This window comes from Augochlora pura, chromosome 10, assembly GCF_028453695.1.
Source record: "Augochlora pura isolate Apur16 chromosome 10, APUR_v2.2.1, whole genome shotgun sequence".
Taxonomy (NCBI): Eukaryota; Metazoa; Arthropoda; class Insecta; order Hymenoptera; family Halictidae; genus Augochlora; species Augochlora pura.
Genome location: NC_135781.1, coordinates 10,913,393 through 10,935,045, shown reverse-complemented (window position 1 = coordinate 10,935,045; position 21,653 = coordinate 10,913,393). Strand labels below are relative to the sequence as shown.

At 38.2% G+C, this 21,653-nt stretch overlaps 5 protein-coding genes and 1 non-coding gene across 12 annotated transcripts; 5 read left to right on the top strand and 1 right to left on the bottom strand.

Moving 5' to 3' along the window:
• The first annotated feature begins 4,214 nt into the window (after positions 1 to 4,214).
• Positions 4,215 to 6,590, top strand: LOC144476173 (soma ferritin-like). Its single transcript, XM_078192821.1, has 3 exons — positions 4,215 to 4,475; positions 4,949 to 5,173; positions 5,951 to 6,590. Exons 1-3 carry the CDS (start codon positions 4,377 to 4,379, stop codon positions 6,134 to 6,136), a joined length of 510 nt encoding a protein of 169 aa, XP_078048947.1. The 5' UTR covers positions 4,215 to 4,376; the 3' UTR covers positions 6,137 to 6,590.
• Positions 5,761 to 5,832, top strand: Trnaa-cgc (transfer RNA alanine (anticodon CGC)). Its single transcript has one exon. It is a non-coding gene; the product is annotated as a tRNA-Ala (tRNA).
• Positions 6,591 to 7,327: 737 nt separating the features above from the next.
• LOC144476172 (soma ferritin-like) lies at positions 7,328 to 8,526 on the top strand. The gene is made up of 3 exons (XM_078192820.1): positions 7,328 to 7,441; positions 7,630 to 7,821; positions 8,073 to 8,526. The coding sequence occupies exons 1-3, from the start codon at positions 7,328 to 7,330 to the stop codon at positions 8,358 to 8,360; spliced, it is 594 nt and encodes a 197-aa protein (XP_078048946.1). The 3' UTR covers positions 8,361 to 8,526.
• A 1,147-nt stretch (positions 8,527 to 9,673) lies between these two features.
• Positions 9,674 to 18,103, top strand: LOC144475527 (uncharacterized). Of its 7 annotated transcripts, none has more exons than XM_078191505.1 (7): positions 9,674 to 10,455; positions 10,946 to 14,532; positions 14,590 to 14,934; positions 15,010 to 15,653; positions 16,174 to 16,452; positions 16,533 to 17,198; positions 17,327 to 18,103. In XM_078191505.1, exons 1-7 carry the CDS (start codon positions 10,227 to 10,229, stop codon positions 17,427 to 17,429), a joined length of 5,853 nt encoding a protein of 1,950 aa, XP_078047631.1. In that variant the 5' UTR covers positions 9,674 to 10,226; the 3' UTR covers positions 17,430 to 18,103. The 7 variants fall into 7 exon arrangements, with proteins under 7 accessions (XP_078047631.1, XP_078047626.1, XP_078047627.1 ...); XM_078191500.1 differs by having other exon boundaries at positions 9,675 to 10,455; positions 14,590 to 15,653; positions 17,327 to 17,464; positions 17,638 to 18,103; XM_078191501.1 differs by having other exon boundaries at positions 9,675 to 10,455; positions 14,590 to 15,653; positions 17,327 to 17,469; positions 17,638 to 18,103.
• On the bottom strand, positions 18,068 to 19,271 carry LOC144475531 (cytochrome c oxidase subunit 6B1). The gene is made up of 2 exons (XM_078191524.1): positions 18,479 to 19,271; positions 18,068 to 18,409 (listed from the first exon to the last, which is right to left on the bottom strand). Exons 1-2 carry the CDS (start codon positions 18,715 to 18,717, stop codon positions 18,175 to 18,177), a joined length of 474 nt encoding a protein of 157 aa, XP_078047650.1. The 5' UTR covers positions 18,718 to 19,271; the 3' UTR covers positions 18,068 to 18,174.
• A 337-nt stretch (positions 19,272 to 19,608) lies between these two features.
• Positions 19,609 to 21,653, top strand: LOC144475530 (protein YIPF1). The gene is made up of 4 exons (XM_078191523.1): positions 19,609 to 19,941; positions 20,067 to 20,449; positions 20,995 to 21,175; positions 21,302 to 21,653. The coding sequence occupies exons 1-4, from the start codon at positions 19,740 to 19,742 to the stop codon at positions 21,499 to 21,501; spliced, it is 966 nt and encodes a 321-aa protein (XP_078047649.1). The 5' UTR covers positions 19,609 to 19,739; the 3' UTR covers positions 21,502 to 21,653.

Here is a 21,653-nt window from a genome sequence, read left to right as displayed (position 1 = left end):
AAGAAGTACTTTCTCTGTTCTAGTTTTCAGAAAATTGGGCATCAACTAGAAAAATGGTCAGTCGACGGTTCCATCAACAACAAATCACTCAGAGCAGACCAATTCTATTTAAAAAACATTACACGAACAATTCTAAAATCAGGTAGACACTATACACGGATGGCGTCGAAAAATGGAGAGAAATCTGTTCCGAAAAAATGGCTTCAGAAATGGTAACCAACGGACCGCTTGAATCCGATCGAGTGCGCCGATTTTTCCTCGACTTCATAGTCTTCGTGAATACCGACGGCCTAGAAGAACTGCTAGGCAAGCAAAGCGTCCAGTCTGCTATTCGATCGTCCAACTTCGGTAACGCAAATACGATTTCGTTCGTAATGCCTGTGCCCTTATTTCCCAAGAAACACGTGTCTTGTGGCCTTAAAGGTAACCGACCATTGGCTGGCGATCGCTAAAGTCAACCCCCGATTGGCCGATGGATTAGGTGACCACGTGGTGTCCTGGTATATAACGAAGGGTGAGCTAAGAAGCTATCGGCAGTTGTGCACCGACCACGAGCAGAAGTGCTATCATTTTTTATTAACCTGCGGCTAGCTTCGATCGCGTAGTGACACGGACCGAAAAGAGAAAGAGAGACAGGTATATTATTCGATGGCTGGCATCGATCAAGTGCGATATCTCGGAGATTCGGCCTGGCGTACCCTGTCCATCGCAGACGACCTGGCGAACGGCTCAGTGAACGAGACCTCGAGTCGATTCGAATTCCATCGTATTTCCTGTGACCGAGTCCCGGAAGATCGAGTGAGTGGCGGAAACGTGGATTGCGAACTTAGCGTGCGGAAGATAAAATTCGCTGACTATCCCGAATTATTGGAGAACGTTCTTCAAGAGCCGAAGCGTTGCAACAGCCTGCGAAAGGCGGCCGGAAGTAGTCAACATTCGTTCACATCCGCGGACGGTCGGTTTTCTCGAATTCGGGACGTTAGAAATTGTAAGAAGCCGGAAATATCGCGACAGTCCTCGTCGAACCGATCGTTCCCAACGAAAATTAGTCGCCTACCATCCCGGGAATAGCAAAAGGAGGAGCTAGGCCTCGAACAACCATAAACCGCGGTAAGTTCATCGTAGAAATGCACAGTAGGGAGATCGAAGTCAATGAATTTTGTATTCGAGTTGAACTATCCTACCAACCTATAGAACCAGCAGATGTGCGATCCCCACAAATTACCCTGGTACGAACATACTGTCCGTATATTCGTATGAGCGAATGGTATCGTATCTCCCTGGTAACCGATAAAGCCCGTGGATGAGGATCGAAATGCAAAACTTCGAAAGTACTGGCGATCGTCGCTAAATAGCAACGATTCTCTTTCTTGTACTTTTCTTTCGATTCCGTTATTTCTCACCGACGAAAACGAAGCTGGCCGGGCTTGGGCCGTTATACACCAGTTCTTGGGGGGACTTCGATTGATTTTTTCAACTATTTAGCACGATGGTCTATACTCTTTCGCTCGTGACACCTATTCATACTTGACTACTTGGTACCCCACTTTCGAAACTGCGCTAAAAGCCGCGGCAGCACGAGGCGATTGCAGTGACTCACGGATTCCTTCGCGGGAGGTGTCACGGTTCTTCCTTCGGGCTTTGGTAAAACACGCATTTGATGGGGACAGAAATACCAGCCTTTGCGGTAACAGAAATTGTACGTGTCCGAAATAAAGGCTGGGATATTGTAGCAATTTTTAAGATCAATTTGAATTTGCATTTTGACTTGGAAAAACTTGTGAAACTGAAAATTACAGCTGCAAATGTCATTTTTACTTAACTTCTGCTTCTTGCGATCCAGCAGAACATTTTCCGTATAAATCTGTAGCTTGCCTATGAACAAACGTGCGAGTCGCTAGAGTCGCAGAGTAATTTGTTTCGAAGGAACTTTGCTTGCTGCTGCATTGTACTACGATTGTTCTGGTTATTCATAGTTGATTGTCTTTTCTAATTATTATGAGATTGAAGGATCGTGAGGCGGGGGACTGACGAGGAGGAGACGGGAAAAGGAGATGGGCCCCAGTGCAGCTGCTGGCCACTGCACAAGATTAGACATAAGACTCTTGTGCGTGTGACAGCGGCTATGATGGGGCTTCCACGGAACACCGAGGAAATGATGAAACCCGTGACCCGGTCGAGCGTGGCCACTGAATCATTGAAACCGACGCATCGGTGTTACGTGTTACGAGGACATTATCGACATGGCTCGCCCCGCTTTTCTGCATGAACCTCGGCGAAGACCGCTGAGCCGAGGAGGCGAAGTTGATTTAAAAGAGTCAAGACAAGTTTGCTCATGTAAATTCGAGAGAAGCGTAACAACAGTTATAAATTAGAGCCTCGAGTTTGTTGATTTTATGATCGATGATTGAAAACGTTGACGATGAACTGGTGAATATTCATAGTTTGCATGTTATGATATTTCAGATTTTACATTAAAAGTTACATGTATATTAACGTCAGAAGTATCGTATTCTTTATTTCGAGTTTATTTAAATTATAATGCCACCGTAGAAAATCTTATGTCAATAATTCAGCTCTTATGAAGTACTTCATAGACTAGTGTTAATTTGTAGATGTTGTCATTACTGAAATTATTTATTTAAATATTTGATATGAAGGACATGATTTTCTGTGTAAGATGACCTAATAGATGCGTTTTCTATAGTTCGTATAAATAAAGTACATCTTTACCAGTACATCCAGTCTTTAGTGCAGCTAATGAATTATTCGCTAAGATAATGCTTCAGCTAGTGCGAGTAGATAAGAATTATGTATAAGTATGGTTAGTCTAGATACTTTTACTGTACGAAACATTTGGAATAAAATGTTTAAACGACGTAGAAAATTACGATCTGCTCCTCAACCTTGCATTCGTGCTATTTATTTGTAAATATCTTGTTTATAATTATAAATAAAAATATCTCTTCCTCCTAGAGGAAATAAAAGGAAGTGGAAGTACTTAAATGTATTTTAATTGCATTTTTAATTACATCTTGATTACATCACTCTTCGGCGTAAGTATTAACATTTCGATTAGATCAATATAATACAGTTTTATTATCTTAATAATAATAATTACTATATGCTTGATTCTGACATGGAATAAAACGGTATAAAATTATGTGAAATATACCATTGCATTATAAATAATCAGAGAATACAAATTTTCGTTCAAAAACCACAAAGATGTGTATAAACTATTGTCTAACATGTCTATTGACTTCTGTTGAAATATTTAAATGCCAAATGCGAAGTAATAAATTTCGATCAATAAATTTGTCAATTAAGGAACACAATATATGATTCGATATTTAAATGGCACCACCATTTTGAGGCAATAAGCTAATGGAAGGCGGAAACGAGTTTTCCCCCTTGTTCGTCGTAACGCACCGTGTGTAAAGTACATTTCCGGTTCGCGTTCTAAAACGCGTTCGAACCGAGCCGCATCGCCATTCTCTTCTGATTGGTCGAAAGAAACGAGGATTTGCGTGTCGCAGAGCTATTTGCGAAAGCTTTGCGAACACGTAACGTTTGGCCTTATTTGTGCAATTCAAAGATACGAAACACGTATATAATTTAAAATAATTAGTAGAATCGTATAATAGAAAATTATATAATAGATAGTAATCTAGCTTATGAATTATTACGAACGCCTGGCTTCAATATCCAATCACTAGCTGAAAAACAAATTCAAAACACAGACAATTCTCGACAATTAAAGATATAGCTATTTCAAAACAGAATTCTTTCATTACCTACAACTAAACTGTAAATTCTATGCATTTAGAATAGAAACTAAAATAAATGATATAAAAAACAGTAAAAGACAACAAGAAAATGTAAAGATATCATCATATTATCTAAAAGTCACGAAAACCTTTAAAAAGCACAATACATTTGTATTTAGCCGATGTTTTCCTCAATTACTGCGCAAAAATTCTATTTTGCGAAAACGTCCGCTCTTTAATTATTAAAAGATTCAAAACTAAAGATAAATAACAGTAACCAGTAACATTAGAGAAACGAAAGAAACCACAAAACCGTTGTTGCATAAAATTGACAGGTTTATCAGAGACGTAGCTTCGATAGCCAAGGTCACAGTTGTAGATTCACGTTTGCCTGATAATTGCAGAGAAGTGCGCCTGCGTGGATGGCAACCCAGAGCCAGCTGTATAGAATCGTTGCAGTCTATTTTGAAAGCGCAAGTCAACCCAATGGCGCTTTCAGACACGTCCTGAACCGAAACAAGACCAGTGCGACTCGTAACAGCCGTGCAACCTTTCTACGCATATTCGTAATTTCGTGTACGCGAAAATTAAACGATAAACCTCGCCATGAGCCGGGTGAGGCAGAACTTCCACGATGAGTGCGAGCAGGCGCTGAACAAACAGATCAATTTGGAATTATACGCGAGTTACGTCTACCTCTCCATGGTTAATACACATATTGATTAAATAGCTATTTTTACCGCGACATTAGCGTTCTGCTCAAGGATTCATTTCTACGTTCGTCCATTTTTTTTTCTTTCATCCTAATGAATATCGCAGACTGACAGAATCGTTGTCGTCAGTCCAGAGTTACCGCATAGTGGCAATTTAAATGGTGTCATTGACAGTGTGCTTTGTTGATTCTCTGCTGCGTCGGCCAATGGACTGTTCAAAAACGATTTTGTTGCTGCGACGTAGGCTTAGGTTTTCTCTTAATTAAATATCGTGTAATAATAATAACGTAACAGTCGGTCTACGGTTCCTACACCGTGTCAATTTTGGCATGGCCGTTTGCTGACAACTATTATTAATTACAAGACAGTCTTGAACGTATCCGCGTATTTTTTACTGCGCGTCTTTTTGATTGCTAAGATCGCAACGTTTTTCTGTCAAGTGCTGACCTCCGGTTTGCCTTTCAGGCGTATTACTTCGACAGAAACGACGTCGCGCTACCAGGGCTTCACGCATACTTCAAGAAGTGCTCCGACGAGGAGAGAGAGCACGCTATGAAGTTCATGACCTACCAAAACAAAAGAGGCGGTGACATTCGTCTAACACCCATCGAGAAACCCCCAGAGGACAATTGGGTTAGCGCTAAGAGCGCGATGATCGAGAGTCTGGAGCTCGAGAAAAGGGTGAACCAGGTTCGTTATTTGCCTAAACTTAAATTTTCTATTTCAATTATACTCGCATGACATATTGTATATTTGTACGTAAAATTATTTCATGCTCTAAAACATAAATGTGACCATGTTTCGGAGCAATTGTTTAATTTTAGAGAAATTGTCTCAAATACTTTCTTTCAGGGATGTAGAATAATGAATAAAATCAGCTTTGAAAATTGCAAATAAAAATTTACACACCTCGAACTTTAAAAAGCTTTGCAATACAGCATTTTACATTATGCATGTATGCACATAATATTTTGATAGTCGTTTCCTTCCAATTATGTCATAATTTATTATTTACGAAAATAATTTTAAAAATTAAAAATTAGATTAATTAATTATGTAGACTGGAAATTTATTTGCATCGGACTATATTTGTAGCTCTTCCTGCATGGAATCAGCCTTTTTCTGAATTGTTGCATGAATATAATAGGACACTCGGTATGTTCTTCAAACGACTCTAGTTATCTTTCAACTTGTTAATTCAATTATCACAAAGATAATAATCTTGACGTACAATGGAACGTATGATGAGTACAAATTTAGTACTGTTACTTGCAACTGGGGGTGTAACTCAGTGGTAGAGTGTCCGCTTCGCATGCGGAAAGTCCTGGGTTCAAATCCCAGCTCCTCCAACCATTGTTTTTTCCATTTTTTTTTCTTCACTCACATATAATATACACAATACATAATCATACTATAGTATTTCGATGTCAACGAATTTTTTAAACAATGCATTCCAACAATTTTCAGACTCTGTTGGAATTGCACGCGCTAGCGTCGACACACAACGATCCAAACTTGTTGGACTTCCTCGAGACTGAGTTCTTGCAAGAGCAAGTGGACGCTATCAAAGAACTCGCAGATCACGTGACGAACTTGGAAAGAGTTGCCGAAGGCTTGGGAGTCTTCATCTTCGATAAGGAGCTGAGATATTAGACACAATCGCCAGAACGCACAAGAGAGCGACGGCCAAGGAGATACATTGTCTGTTGTGCAATTTAGAGAATCCATTTAAATCCAGTCAAGCTTTCCCAACTCGTATGATATGACGACCGCGGAAAAATCAAATTTTACTGTCGATGATACAGATAGTATTCCGAATTTAACTGTATCGTTCAACAGTACAACTGTCACACGGTTTTGGACGTTTCCTTTTCTAATTATTAAAACAATCCAATAAGATCGATAGTAAATCACGTCAGGAAATAACCTACCAAAGATCCTTTACGAGTTAAACAGAAGGTCAATTGCAAAAACATTTTGTAGTCTCCTGCATACGAGTTAAACAGAAAGTCAATTTCAAAAACATTTTGTAGTCCCCTGCGTACGGCATAGCGCTATGCAAACATCGCTTGTTATGAATAAAATTAATGATGTTAACCTCGCGAAACTGTTATTCTTTAATTACCGGCATTTCACTGAGTGTACACTGCTTGTGATTTTTATTATGCATATGTGTCCATAAGTAATCCCACAAAAAGGAAATTTATCAAACAATTTTAAAATTATCAATGAATGTCATAGCAAAAATGTAATGGTAGGAAATATTTTTCTATTAAAATGATCTTCTTGTTACATTAAAACAATAAATTGTGAATGGAAAATGTACGTTTAGCAGCTCGACACAGAAACATTAAGAATATTCACTCTCCCCCGACTTTAACTATTTAATTACAGACTACAAGTGACATTACAATGACTAAAAATTAAATTTAATCGTTCCACTCATTTCCAACAAATTGCAAATATAATTATTCGATAAAACACCCTGTATATGATCACTGAAAAATCTGCGAATCTATTCTTTGACATGAATATCAGAGTGACATAAGTTTATTTACACGAGTTTATTGAAAATTCTGAGTGATTTAATACAAACATGTTGAAGTCGTTCTGCTGCAGAAAAATTCTCGTTGACATATTAGCTTTTCGAAAATTATACAGTAAAAAGTAAATTTCAGCGTAATTAGACCAAAATAACTTCTGATGCATATAATTTCGCTCGTGCGAATTAATTAATGTTCCTCGAGATCGTTGGAATTGTCGTTGCAGAAGTACAATGTATTCCCGGCGATATCGTACAGCTCTTGTTCCGGTGACAAAGCCGATCGATGCATTGATAAACCGATGAAATGGCCGAGTGGAAAACCTGCTAAGTTTAGTTTCCATGAGGAGACCGAGGCTATACTAAACGCGCAAATAACTGCGGAGCTCAAGGCATTTTATTACTACCTTTCGATGGTAAGGTGTCATTAAAAGTAATTCTTCGTGCTATCTGTACGCGCTGCGTTGTAGTAGTCTGCATAAAAATTGGAATAGTCTGAATTATCCAACATATATTTATTTCCTCCTCGTCATCATATGCATGCTGTGTTCCAAGGGCATCGCTACACTGTGCTCGATTCTGTCATGATCCCATCTTCTTTTAGGCCGCATATTTCGGACGTGCCGATGTTGCTCTGCCTGGTTGCGAGTCGTTCTTTATGCAAATGCACCATGAAGAGCATGAACACGCATTAAGATTTGTAAATTACGTTAAAATGCGTGGTGGTTGCGTTAACTTGTGCAGCATGGAACAACCCAACGAACAAGATTGGAAATGTCCGCTGAATGCTTTCAAAGTGAAACATATTTATCGTAATTCAATAGCCACGATAATCAACATCGAATGGATACGACCAGACTGCAAATCTTCCTGTAAATTCCCAACTTTGTACATTGTTTGGAATAAAGATATTCATTTCCCACAGTCCAAAGATAAGAGTCTAGTCGTACTCCATTTTGTGCTCTGGATTACCAATATTGCCAATATTATCAATGTTTTTAAATTGTCTAAACAGCATAAAGAATGTTTTTAACGACATTTGTTTAGACCGCTCTAGAATTGGAGACCGAGATAAGTGATAAACTCGTGGCAGTGAATAAAGTGGCCGAAAAGCATGGTGATTTGAATGCCAGTGACTTTATTGTTACTGGCTTCATGGAGGACCAAATGAAAAGTGTGAACGAGATGGGAAGATTCGTGGCTGTTCTATCTGGGATCGGTGACCAGTCATTGGCGCGCTTCATGTTTGATAAAGATATGCTTGACAATTATGTCCTACCAAAATTCAATGTGCTTCGAACAAAATCAAATTTGAACGGAAGTGACAAACAGTAGTTTCTTGGACCGGATATTAATTTTTCAAGTAATTATTTTTTAAAAGGAGTACTTTGTATAACGTGTATTTCATTAACGTCTTTTGTGCCAATTTTTAAGAGATTGAAAATACAACTCAAAATCTAATATTCTGCAGTTTACTCATTAGCAAACTTAAATAGCAACAATTATTGCATTTCTTTTTTAAACGATCTCGAATATCTCTGAAAACGTAAATAGACCTATCAAGGAATGCAATTTTCGAGCTTTAACTTAAGCCCTTAAAAGTTAAATTCCCGGGGTTTAAAAAGTTTATAATCGATTTGAATTTATAATTAGAAGAATTATGATAGATAAAAGATAGAAGCCGATAGAAGCTTTTTCGAGTTGCATACAGCGACAACTAACGTAGTGGCAAAACGCTCAAACCATTCAACAATGCTGACTGGAAATCCTCACCTTAGGAATAACCTAACAGCGCCATCTATCGCTTGGTTCCTATATAAATTTATCTACAAGTTTGAGCGTTTTACTACTACGTGAATTGGCGCTGTACGAAGCTTGAGAAAAGCTTCCAGAATTTGCCGCAAGTGGCAAAGCAAATTTTTGAAACCTCCCTCGTCAAAGTTCGTTAATTTAAAACAGCTTTAAGTAGAGCTGAAAAAATAATCTTTCCGTGACAGTCGATTTGAATTTACTTGTTCTATTAACGAATACATGCGCACTGGTAATTGATCACAAAAAGCGCAGAATTTTATCTATTTTAACTCGCATTCACACTCCACTGCACAGACTTTAAACTATTATGCGATTACATGGTCTTTGGACCATATACAGTATTACCTCACCAGGGGCAAAGGGCTCGGAAATTTTAGGTATGATACAGAAACTGCCTTTCTCTGATTGGTTATCGTTCCACAGCTAAGCAGTGCTGTCCTCACAGTTTTAAACAAAGAAAGGAAGTGGCGATGAGTAAGAAGCACATCACACAACCACAAGCGAAACCATTCATACCAATGACCAATGTAGCTTGTCTCCCTTTATCATGCTTGCTTTATCATATCGCGCCGAGTGTTTCAAATACAGCACTAGACAACCTACGTGCGAGAAGAGTGAGACCGCAAGCACGGTTGATTAAGACGGCTTACATTCTTATCCGTGTGGTCATTCAAACGTAGAACCCGCTGCATTCATTCTGTGTCTCTCGATTATTTCCCGTTCTTTTTTCTAAACTAATTACGTGAAGTTGGATGCGCATTAAAATGTTGGGGATAAAAAGGCGCAATGTGGTGAGATAGAAATGGCTCAATGTGGTGAGGCATCACTGTACATACATATTCCATCCGTTATCTCAGCATCTTTTAAAGTGTTCAAAAAGTAACACGTATAGGTCTGTGAACTCTATGGTCTAAGCGTAAACGTCATTTCACCTGTTTCCGGCAAAGTCACGTAATTTATGAACACCATTGTTATACATATGTATCAGCCGTTGCACGTACACGTCATGTGTTGGAAACGACCTTTATACAGTATGGCGGAGTCATTGGATGCATTTAGATGTGAGAAGAGACCATTCTGATAAAGGCGAATCGTGAAGCGGATAAGTTTATTTTTTCTATTGAGAACGATATTCAGGCTTGATAAAATCTTTTGTTTCACTTATAATTCTTCTAATTCGAGAGATCGTTGGTCGCAAAGGTGTAAAATTCTCTGCGAGAGGTGGTGTGTGCGTGTTTGCCAGGTTTAGATCGGTGCAAGGAAATCGGTAGATCTTACTATCGCGTAATTAACCCTAATCTTTAAGAATCACGGATGAAATATTTTCATTTCTAATTATCTCACGCATGGACGGGATTAGTTACACACGGTTCGAGGGTAAGTTTAACAATGGCTAGCGATTTGTCGAGCGGTTGTACCGAGGCTACCGAAGTGTTGGACGAGAAAGAGGAAGGTGAAATATCCTTGGAAGATGTCAGTTCTTCCGAAGAGGGACACTTGAATTATGGGTACGGAACCAGAGTTGCACAATGTTCCAACTGTTCGTCGACGCAACATAATGCAGCGTGGTGCACTGCTCCTGCTAAGTTGTACCATTCCAGAGGTCCCAACAGAAGAGGTAAATAAAGTGATTGATTTGTTTAATCTACTTAATTCATTAGTAACTGATACCATAGTTTCATGAAACACTTTATATAACACATTTGATTTTATGTCATTATGTTTGCATATTTTGATTTAGTTCTAATTATTTCTTTCTATAAAGAATGTCTTATTAACACAAATGCAAAGTGATATCTCCATTATTAATAACAAAGATATTACTTTGCAACAGTTGAAATACTCTGTATAACCAAATTTTTGTAAGTATAATCTATCTGAGATGACAACAGATTTTAGTTTGTTCTTAATAATACAAGCTATTAAGATGTAAAATATAATTTTATATATTATTTCACTTGCTTTAATAATAAATGTCTTTTCTTTAGTCAGTCGAATTATATTCGAATGTGTTATAACTTCTATGATATAATGATTAGAATTTTAAAACTTTTAATAAAGAATGTAAAAATGTATTATCATCTTCTACATATCATGTTCTAATCAAGTAGAAGTTGACCTTATTCTACAAGATGCAGTCCAAGGAAAAGAGAACCGTCATCAGGTCAAGGAGTCAGGATGTGTTGGGGCCAAACACACAGTTTCTACGCTTCAGGAGAAGAATGATGACCTCGTGCCTATCTCAAGTGACAGTGATATGGAGATTGTTGGTCTTGCAGATAATTCTAAGCAAATTGTAATACACACTTCCTCGAAGAGTAGAGTAAAGAAAAGAAAGAAGAAAAAAAGAAGTCATCCAACTATGTTAAAACTGGAAGATTTGATCTCTTCATCCACTGTGGATACAACTTTACCTGACTGCGTCGGTACATTGATGCATGACATGAAAATGAATTCTTCTAGATCATACCATAGAGAGATAAGTCCCACCCATAGAACCAATAGACCAAGAGTGACTTCAAGGTCACCTCCCAGAAGACACAGGCCTGTTATACAATCGCATTCAACATTTAGGAGATCAAAATCTCCTGTTATCCATGCTAGATCGACAGTGATGAAAAGGTCGCCAAGAAGACTAAAATCCCCTAAGCGATCTCCATCGTACAGACCACCAACAGAAAAAATGATAGCAAGGAAACCATCATATCTGGAAACAATGCCATCTTCTCATAATTATATTGATACACATAAATTATTGAAGAAAGTCAGACAATTAGATTCTATAGGAACTGAATCGCGAGATGAAACTTTGTATAAGAACAAACAACATGCTTCCTCTTTAAAGGAAAAATTATCGCACATGATGAAAGGAGCCTGTGACAATAATAGTGATGTAAGTGGAACATCTAAGGACAAATCCAATGCACGAATTTGTGAGATAGAACTGAATGATGCGGATGATGAAGAGGATTTAGCATTGCTAAGACAAAAGGCACTTGAAACACAGCAGAAAAAGTCGAACAAACAAAACGAGCAATTATTGACTGAAACTGTAAAAAAGATAAGTATAGATGATGATCAGGACGAAGAAGACTTGGAGTTAAGAATGATTGCCCTTCGTTCAGCAGTATTGAAGAAACATCAGAATAGGCTTCAGAAAGGCATGAAGTCTGGGAAGTATAAGAAATGTAATGCATCCCGAAGTGAGAGTCCATTCACCCAAAGCTTCTTGGATAGCATTCCCATACCTGGCGAAGACTTACTCAGCATTGCGTCGCCACCGCACACTCCAATGCCCATGATCGAAAATAATCATACTGAGGACATGGACTTGGACACAGATGTGGAAAGGGAGAAAGAAAAACTACCGTACTCCCCAACGGATAAGATTACTGCTAACATAAATATAGACACAGAGTTGTTAGGTATCCAGCCATCAGATGTATCCTTTATCAACCTGAACGATGCAACCAACAGTACAAACTTTAACACAGTTATGTCACCTAGTCAAGACGAACAAAAGTCCTATCAGGGAAAGATAATAGAGAATCGAAGTTACTTACCAAACGTTGTATACTACACTCCACCACAGAATCCTTTTTATGTATCTCCAAACTCAAACATACAATATTCACCTGTACACTTAGCTGAGTCTATTAGGCCAGACTATATAAAAGTACACGATCCTCGGATGAGTATTCTCAATAATACTTCCAACTATGAGAACAGCCTCAGTCAGGAAAGGCCTTATTCACCGACCGATGCTCCGATTTACGATCCAGATTTATCTCAAACATTTCCACAGGCTCTTGAGCCAGTTGCTACTTTAAATTCATCTTTAACATTGTTGGGATCTCCTTACAATTTGAAGTCGCGCGAGAACAACGAGCAATGCAATTGCAGACACAGCCAAGTTGTTGAAGACAACCTAAACACAATAGAACCACTCTCCACTCAACCAAATGTTATCTCTGCTACAACATCCCAGCAAGGATCTGTGTCGCCGAGTAGCTCCATGGTAACTATTGACGATCTTCCTGAGACTGATGTTGACATGACCTGTTCTGATAAAACTGTGAAGTCTACAGAATATGTTACGGATGGTGCGATGGATAGTGTCAAAGAACCACTGTACATGAAAGGAATACCAGATGTCACCAAAGACGTAAACAAGATTCCAACATTAATTAACAGAACGTTGGTCCCCGCGTCGATTCTGAAGACGAACAAACAGTTGCAGCAACCGTTGCAGACGAAGAAACCTGCGTCATCGCAGGAGCCGACGTTCAAAAGCGCGGAGATGCAGCCGGTCAATTTGCCCGAGGATACGAGGATGAACAGTTCTTTCAAGCCAATAAAATTTATGTCTATTCCACAAAAGACCCATAACGTTTTAGTCATACCAACCGTGTTTCACGATTCTATGCAAGAGGATCCGACCAACGAGCAGCCATCCGCGAACGAGGACAGCTCGTTGCCGGTAAGCAACAACAATAACAATGCGACTTCGGTACAAACTAATGTAAACACAGAATGTCCGGACAAAGCCTGTGATATTAGAAGGCACAAGAAGTCGAAGCGGGGGAAAAGGAAAAGTTCTGGCACCAAAGCGGGTACAAATAATGACAATATAGATATTTTGGATAAACAATTAAGTGAAGAAGCAAGCGAGCTTATGAGACATGACGATATAGAGAATCATACAGTTGTATCTAAGTTAGAGATTCCAAAAGATAGTGTTCTACGAAATCAAATTTCTTCGAAAACTAATGAAAGTGAACTAAAAGGTAAGGAGGTATTACCTTGCGATACAATCGCGCAGGTGCAAGACGCCAAAAGAAGGCAGAGCTTAGATGAAGACGAGGAAGCGTTGAGAGCGATTCTGCTAGCTTCGTTGCCAAAGCGAACGAAAATGAGCAGTCAAACTCATTCGAATTCGATGTTAAACGTTTCTGCCTCGCCAGATTGCACGAGTCAGATAGCTGCGGTGCAAGTAGCACCAACAATTCCAGTGACCGCTACTAGTACGAATAGTATAACGTCGAGTTCATCTATGAAATCTTACGGTTCTGAAAATGATAGAAATCAATCAAATTCAACTGACAAGCCGATTATCGCAGCTACTGCGCAAGAAAATTTGCTTGTTGGAGCTGTTAAACCAGCGCCTTTGTTGAATTCTGGGAAGAAACGGCTAGTTCCTATGACTAAGGGTCCACAAAAAAAACATATGAAGAGAATTCCGATCCCCGCAAGCACGAAAGTTGTGAACAACGCGAAAAAGTACCAAAACGCGATGATCCAGAAGAAATTGAACGTACAAAAGGCTGCGTTGTATAGTAAACAGAAAATAACGGATATCAAGGTCGCAGCCAAAGTTCAAGCTAACGACACCAAGTGGTCCACGACCACAAAGACAGTATCTGATACACAGAGAATCGTTATTAATCTGGAATCTGATACGGAAAGCGACTCCGAAGCTGAGCAACGCGCAGAAAAAATTAAAACGACGGACAAACAACCGACTGTGAATCCGACGGCTGAATTCGAGAAGAATTTGGAACAGTTTCTGCGAGATGTGCGAAACAAGCAAGAGTCTATGGCTGCTGCAAGACCAACTCCATTATCACAAATATCTAAAAAAGACACAACATTGAAGATGAAACTAGAAAATTCATCGAATCTTCATACACCTCTGGTAAGACTTATGCGTCATAGTTGTTAACGGGTTGTTTAACTGTTTGAATCTTTTTAGGCTGTACGTCATTTACCTGCGTCCCAACAAGAGGAATATCGGCGATTGAAGCAACAGATCCTCGAACGTGAGAAATTGAAACTGCACAGAACTGTGGAAACCAATGCATTGAAGAGTAAGACCGTGGAAACGATATCGAAGCCAATATCATCCGATAACCCCGCCAAAGAATCGAATTCAAAGATCAATCAAATGGCATTTGTGAAAAGTACGGAAACAAACACACAACAACTTAACAAAGAGAATTATTCGAAAAATTTAGACTCTGTTAAAAACACGAGTAATAATAAAACGCTCGGGGCGGATAAGCAAGAGATTACTAGTCCGAGTCAAACGAAAGCGATGGTGAATCTCAATATATCTATATCCAATGAAAATAGTTTGAACAATGTTAATAATAAGATTGTAAGTCCTTCGCAGGCGGTTACGACGTCACACAAAGTGATCGAAACGCAAAATGAAATCTCACCGAAATCAACTCAGCTGCAAGGACTAAAAGTCTTGTCTACAGTCGAAGTAAACCGAAAGTTTGTACAGATCCAATTAAAGAACGATGCGAAAGAGCGGGTGCTAACAATAAACAATGAAGTGACCTTAAACGATAACAAAACGGTGATCAAACGGAATGAAAACGTTTCCGGGAGCAAAGAGGCTGTTGATGATCAATATACGAATCAACTGGTACAATCCGTAGAAAAGGCAGTAGTTGCAAATTATAATACTGTCGAAAAGAACGATTCCATAGATTCAGATGCGTCTACTGTTATTTTGAATAGTCAAAACGCGGAAAGAGAGATTAGCATGGACACATCGGCCGCAACAACAGTACGGCTATCGCAATTGGAGGAGAGCAGTCGACTGTCAATTTCGCCAACGAAATGTAAAGACGACGATTTACCGTTATTCAAGAGCAATTTGTTGTCAAGTGATAAGAAGAGTATAGTAGAAAACTGGGAAACAATTAAGAGGGACGTGAAAACGAAGCTGGATACCTTGATCACTCTTCCACGGGCGGAGCAGGAGCAGCATTTGATGAATACTGAAGAGAAATTAGTTTTGAAACGGTATCATAAACATGAAGAGTTCTTCTTTTACTATTCAGGGTGTATGTCACTATAAATATTTAACTAGTTATCAATAATAGTAAGCAATATTAAGGAAAATATGACTAAGTTTAAAGAGCTAAACGTTGTTGCGGATCGAATAATAGCGACCTCCGTGTAACCTCAAGTACAAAAGATTTTTTTTTTATTGCTCAAGGCCACTTGAACGTCATAGTATCATATGATAGAAAATCTTTATTTATTACAATTGCTGTTTTTTTAGAACTATCTATGTTTTTATGTGATATTGTTTCCTATTTTCGATGATTAACTATACGAGAGATTCAAATCTAATTGTGGGACACCCTGTATAAAAAATGCAAACCTACAGTGATGCACCCGTATAACACAATAATTATATTTGTAATATTGATTTACATTGTACCTTTTTTGAAATTACTGTATTATACCGGGAGTATCCATAGTTTTCTAGCCAAGTTGTAAAAACGACAGGGGTAACATTTATTCGTTTATGGAACAGGTATACGATCTTGGATGACTTGGCGGAAATGTCGGGCAGTCTTCGGCAGTGGCATATGGAACGAGATCTTCAAACGAACCTGGTAGCAGAAGTGAAGAAACTCCGGGAGCAACTGAAAGTTGCCGAAGAGAGATTACAACTGCAGCGAAACCGGATAAATAGCATAGGTCCGAAAGTAGTAGCGACTCACGGGAAAATCAACGCCGGCCGTCAAGAATGCTTTAAGCTAGCAACGATTTGCACGAGTTTGGGAAGTAGAATTATAGGAAAAGAATACAAGTACAGTATAAGTGGAATCACTCTAATAATATTCTACAATAGAAACTTTTTTCTTAAAAATTGCCATTGTTGTTTTACAGGGTACCTGAAGCTGGAGCACAACTTTTAGATAATAGATTGAAGGAAGTAGCGAATCACACGCGACAACTTTCCCGGAAGAAAGTGCCGTCGATCATTCTTGCCGAAGCGTACGAGTTGAAGTCGGATGACACTCTATCGATTGTAAACTCGGACGTTTCGCAGACTGATGACTCATTGGTGGTGCAGTACGGTGTAGATATTCTCAATAACATTGATAACCCTGCTTCAACAATTTTAAATTCGAGCGAGTGTTCAATGAAAGAGAGCGAACCTGAAGAAAATGTACTGGAAGAAAATACGGTAATAGATGTAAAAGAAACTGATGATCAAGAAGAACGAAACGTGGCAGTAAACGACTCGTCCATTAGTGATAATGTAGAAAGTGTACCTCAGCAAAGCTACACTGAAGAAAAGAAAAGAGAAGAAACGATTGTCCATCAATCAGAATCGAGTAATGTTCTCGTTGCAGTTTCTAATATTACTTCCCCTAATGATTCCAAAGAATCAAACCAAGAATGTTCATCGGGAGATCCGACAGTGACACCTGAATCTACCAGCGAATCGTGCAGCCATGACAAGATTTCTGCAAAATCAGAGGCGGATTGTTCAGCCAGAAAGATAATTGTACCTTATGAATCGGTCTTAGTACACTTCAAAGTGCCAAGGTGGGTTTTGCTCTCTAAACATCGTGTCAATTGTCTTCCAATCGATGTTGTAGCAACACCAAATCTTTGTCCACACGCTACAGAAATTGTTAAGCATTTTTTTTGTGTTTTTTGTCATTCTTTACCAGGAATACGAATCCCAATGGCGTTCTTTGCCCGTACGAGCTGATGGGGACGTGCAACGACGGCGAATGTCAATTTGTTCATCAAAGAGAGAATCAAGCCAAGTAGCATATAGCTACTAAAATGGCATTGTTAAGTTATACGTAAGGTGGTTTTAATCTTTAATCATAACATTCAGAGGGCTTTATGAAAATAAGAATCCCATGAAGTCTTTTAAACCGAAAGTGGTTACGGCTTTCGTACAAATGTCATCTGAAACACCGGAGCTGAGAGAATGTCGTCCGGCTCTAAGAGTCGTTACTCTTTCTAATTACAGGTTACTGTTTCTGACGAAGCAATATTCTATATGGATGGCATAATCCTGTTAACAACTGAAGATGTCACACCCGAAGATGGTAAGTTGTCTTCATCCTGGCAGGAGTTTGTGCACAAATTTAAAATAGCCATTTTATTCTATAAGGATCTTAAATATTAAGCAAAACAAAATTTTTAATACCGTGCTATTTCAAGCTTCTATTCTATTGAAAAAAGTTTAAAGAAGATTCGCTGCAAGTGTTTATTTTTTACATATGTAAAAAGTGTCATATAAAAACTGCAAGTAGTTAGTGTGGTTTAAATGTAAGGGAACGAATAAAAGAAGAAAAGATTGACCGATTGTTGAAGACAGCCGTACAACTGGCCAACGTCGGGCATTGCAACAAAATATTGATTTCAAACTTCTATATAAGTTACCTCATAAAATGTCTTGTACCTGTATAATAAAAGATTGATATTTTTTTTAATCGTGCCTTTATTTCGTTATCTTAAGCACGCACGAAACTCGTCCACCTCTCGACTTAGAAGAACGCGTTACTCAAACTCCGTATTTGTCCCCAGGAAACTGTCCTTGGGTCTTATACTTGTGCCAAGGAAACCTTCCTTCGGTTCGATACTGCTCCCAACGATCAATCCAATCATTTGGGCACATGGTGGAGAAAACTTGTTTGAACCAAGTGCACGCGTCCGATCCATCTCCTAAAATTTTTTCACAACGGTAGAAATCGGTGTACATTACCCAACAACGTAAGGTCTGGTTTTGTTGTTGGAATCTGAAAAATATGAACATTTAATGTTAATTGGAAAAATAAGGTGGAAAAGGAGCCGTAGAAAAACAATACCTGGGATCTAATCCAGGGATATTAATTCTTCTGGCTTCCTCCTCTTTCTCTTCCACTTTTTCTTTAAGACATGGGTCGTCTTCATCAACTTCTATAGTAATCTTTCTCTTTCCAGTTTTCTTCTCATTTGAAGTCGGTTTAATGGTTGTATCACCTATTTGGACATCATCGTCATTGTCTGTGTATTCGTATCTCGTTGAATGCGGAACCGGGTTTTCACTCTTGGTTTCGGAAGACATTATTTTTTGCAATTATATTACAGAAAATGTTTTGACAATTCAATCATTTTACGCGCCAGAAAATTCAATTCAGATATGAAATTGTGTCTAATAAAAAGATTGATATAAACTTGGATATTGGTAGTAGACAATATCCTCGAAAATTTGACTTTTTTAAATATGTTGTATATTTGTTGGGCTGGATAATACTTTCGTGTAACAATCAATTTTTCGTTATAACCACGAATTCTTTTGCAAATGTAAACGCTGTTACAAAGTACAATCATCCAGCTTTAATTTAAGCCCTCAAATGTTAGTAAATTCTAACTAGAAAACATTGATATATTTAAACAAAATTTTAATTATTAAATACTCGTAGCTAATTGGCCTAGTGACAAAACGCTTAAATTGCTATCCGTAATACTTCACGTGGTACTGTCGGTTGATACTAAACTACCCTAAAATTGACCTAAAACTATCTTAATACTATCCAAAAAGAACCCCAAAACAACCCAAAAAGTCATTTGAAAATACTCTAAAACGTTATTAACGTGTAGATTATTTACAACGAGAATTCTCGCCCGTCATTGGTAACGTAGTGTACTGTTAAGTGAGAATTTCCGTTCGCTATCGGTAACGTAGTTTTCTACAAAACGAGTATTCCTTTTCCTTAGCGGTAATGTGCATTTTCATAAATTGTTAATTCGCGTGTCTCGTAGTTAACATTTTGAGCTATGTTTAATTAATATTGATTAATGTGTTTTAGTTTAAGCTGGAAAGTTACACCATAATTTATTTATTAAAAAATCATTTTAAGTTGATTTTGAAATGTATCCCTGTGGGAAGTTTCGTATGTTGTGTACTTAAATTAAAAAAGATCGTGTTCTGTACCAGGGTTATTTCCTTGATCGTAAACTTGTAGATGTCGGGTCATGCAAATGTCTTCTTATCAGTGAATCTGGCAGCATAGCAGAATTCTAAAATGCGTATACGTCCATCAATTGTCAAATAGCCAGGAAAAGTTGTACAAAAGATAAACAATAATGGATAGAAGTCAGACACAACCGAGTGAATCACAGTTCATCTCCTTCCAAGATTTTCCCTCGATAAACCATGGAGGAACTGGTGATCAGGCACAACTACACGTCCACACTTCTAGTCATCAAGGCTTCAATAACCTATCAAATGATCCGACTGGTATCGGTATTATTGAGGACCTTCAAGGAATGCCTGATAAATCTGAAGGTTCTTATCGTCTTAATGATATTTTCAACATTAAAAAACTATCTCGTTTCTACTGTCATTGTATCTCGAGCTGTCAGCTGTTCATGCACAAATCTTTAGCCATACTTAATTCCCATTGTTTTTAGCCACATCACACAGTTTTTGGACGATAGAGTACTATCAAAAGTTCTTCAATGTGAGCACAGACGATGTTGTAGAGAGAATCAAAAGGTCCATGGTACCACACGGCAGTGAAAACTACTTGATATCTCATATAAGACCTAATCCAGATTTATATGGTCCTTTTTGGATTTGTATCACATTGGTATTTTCTATAGCTGTTAGCGGGAACATAGCTGATTACTTACAAACAGCGAATTCGAGCAACTATCATTGGAGGTATGATTTCCACATTGTGTCCCATGCTGCCACTTGTATATTTTTGTACGCATGGTTATTGCCCCTTACATTATGGGGTGCTTTAAAATGGACTACTAGTGGTAGAAATACTGAAGAGGAATTGATAGAGGTTGGACATGTTTTCTTATGATTAGTGGTGGGACTTTGAATCATGTTGTATTGCTTAGATTCTTATTGTGTAGCAATACTTATTCAAAGTGCATAAAATATAATTTGATGTTAAGAACATCTTGATTGCCTTGAAAATCTTGTAAACTTTGATTGTCTTGGTAGCTTTAAGGGATGGTTTTGTCTTGAAAGTCTTGAATGTTTTGAGGGTTTTGAAATTCTTAAGAATGTTGGTAAAACGTATCACTGGATTACAGATAGATATTATAATGTATTACAATAAAACAAGCTGCATGCTGAAGAATTAAATATTTACTTATTAAGCATTCAAACTTCATCCAAATTCTCAAGAATTGTGAGACTTTCAAGACTTCCAGGACAATTAAAACTTCCAAAAGGTTTAAGGCTTGAAATCAAATTCAAAATGACTCAAATTTTACATCATGTCACAGATTCAAATTGATTCAAAGTGTTCCAAATCCCATCATAACTTATTATCTAAGAATTCTGTATACTACGAGAGATCTAAAATGAAATTATTTTTAGACATATGCAACACCTGGACTCCTAGAAATCTTATGTTTGTATGGGTATTCTTTGGCCATCTACATTCCAGTAGCATTTCTGTGGACAATACAAATTCAATGGTTACAGTGGAGTTTAGTTATAGTAGCAACCTTCCTCTCTGGTGGAGTCTTGTTAAGATCGCTGTTGCCTGTTATTGCAGGTGAAGTTCAGAAATATTTTTTAGTATATTGAGATATAAATTTGAATCCTTTGTATACTGGGGAAATATATTATTTGATTACAGGTTTAATCGTTCTCAAAGAGTTAATTTTTTACTAACTTTCAGGAAGGTACAGGGTGATTTACATAGCAGTGATCCTTGGACTGCACATCCTGCTGGCAGTGGGATTCAGACTATACTTTTTCCACATGCCATATAACAAGGTCGTCAATTCAAATCTAGTGAACCACGTACAGGAGTCAAACACACTGGCAGCAAAGATAATACAACCGCTAGTAGAAAGCCCTACCAGTGTTCACAGCTAACTTTAATAACCCTTGAGTCTCGTCAATAAGACTAACACCGTCTTCGCGCAAGTAGAGACAGTATTTATTTCACAATTAATGTTCCCCCGGGCTTACAAAAATACTCGGGGGTATTACAACTCCACCGCTAATCGCGGGCAATAAATAATTAA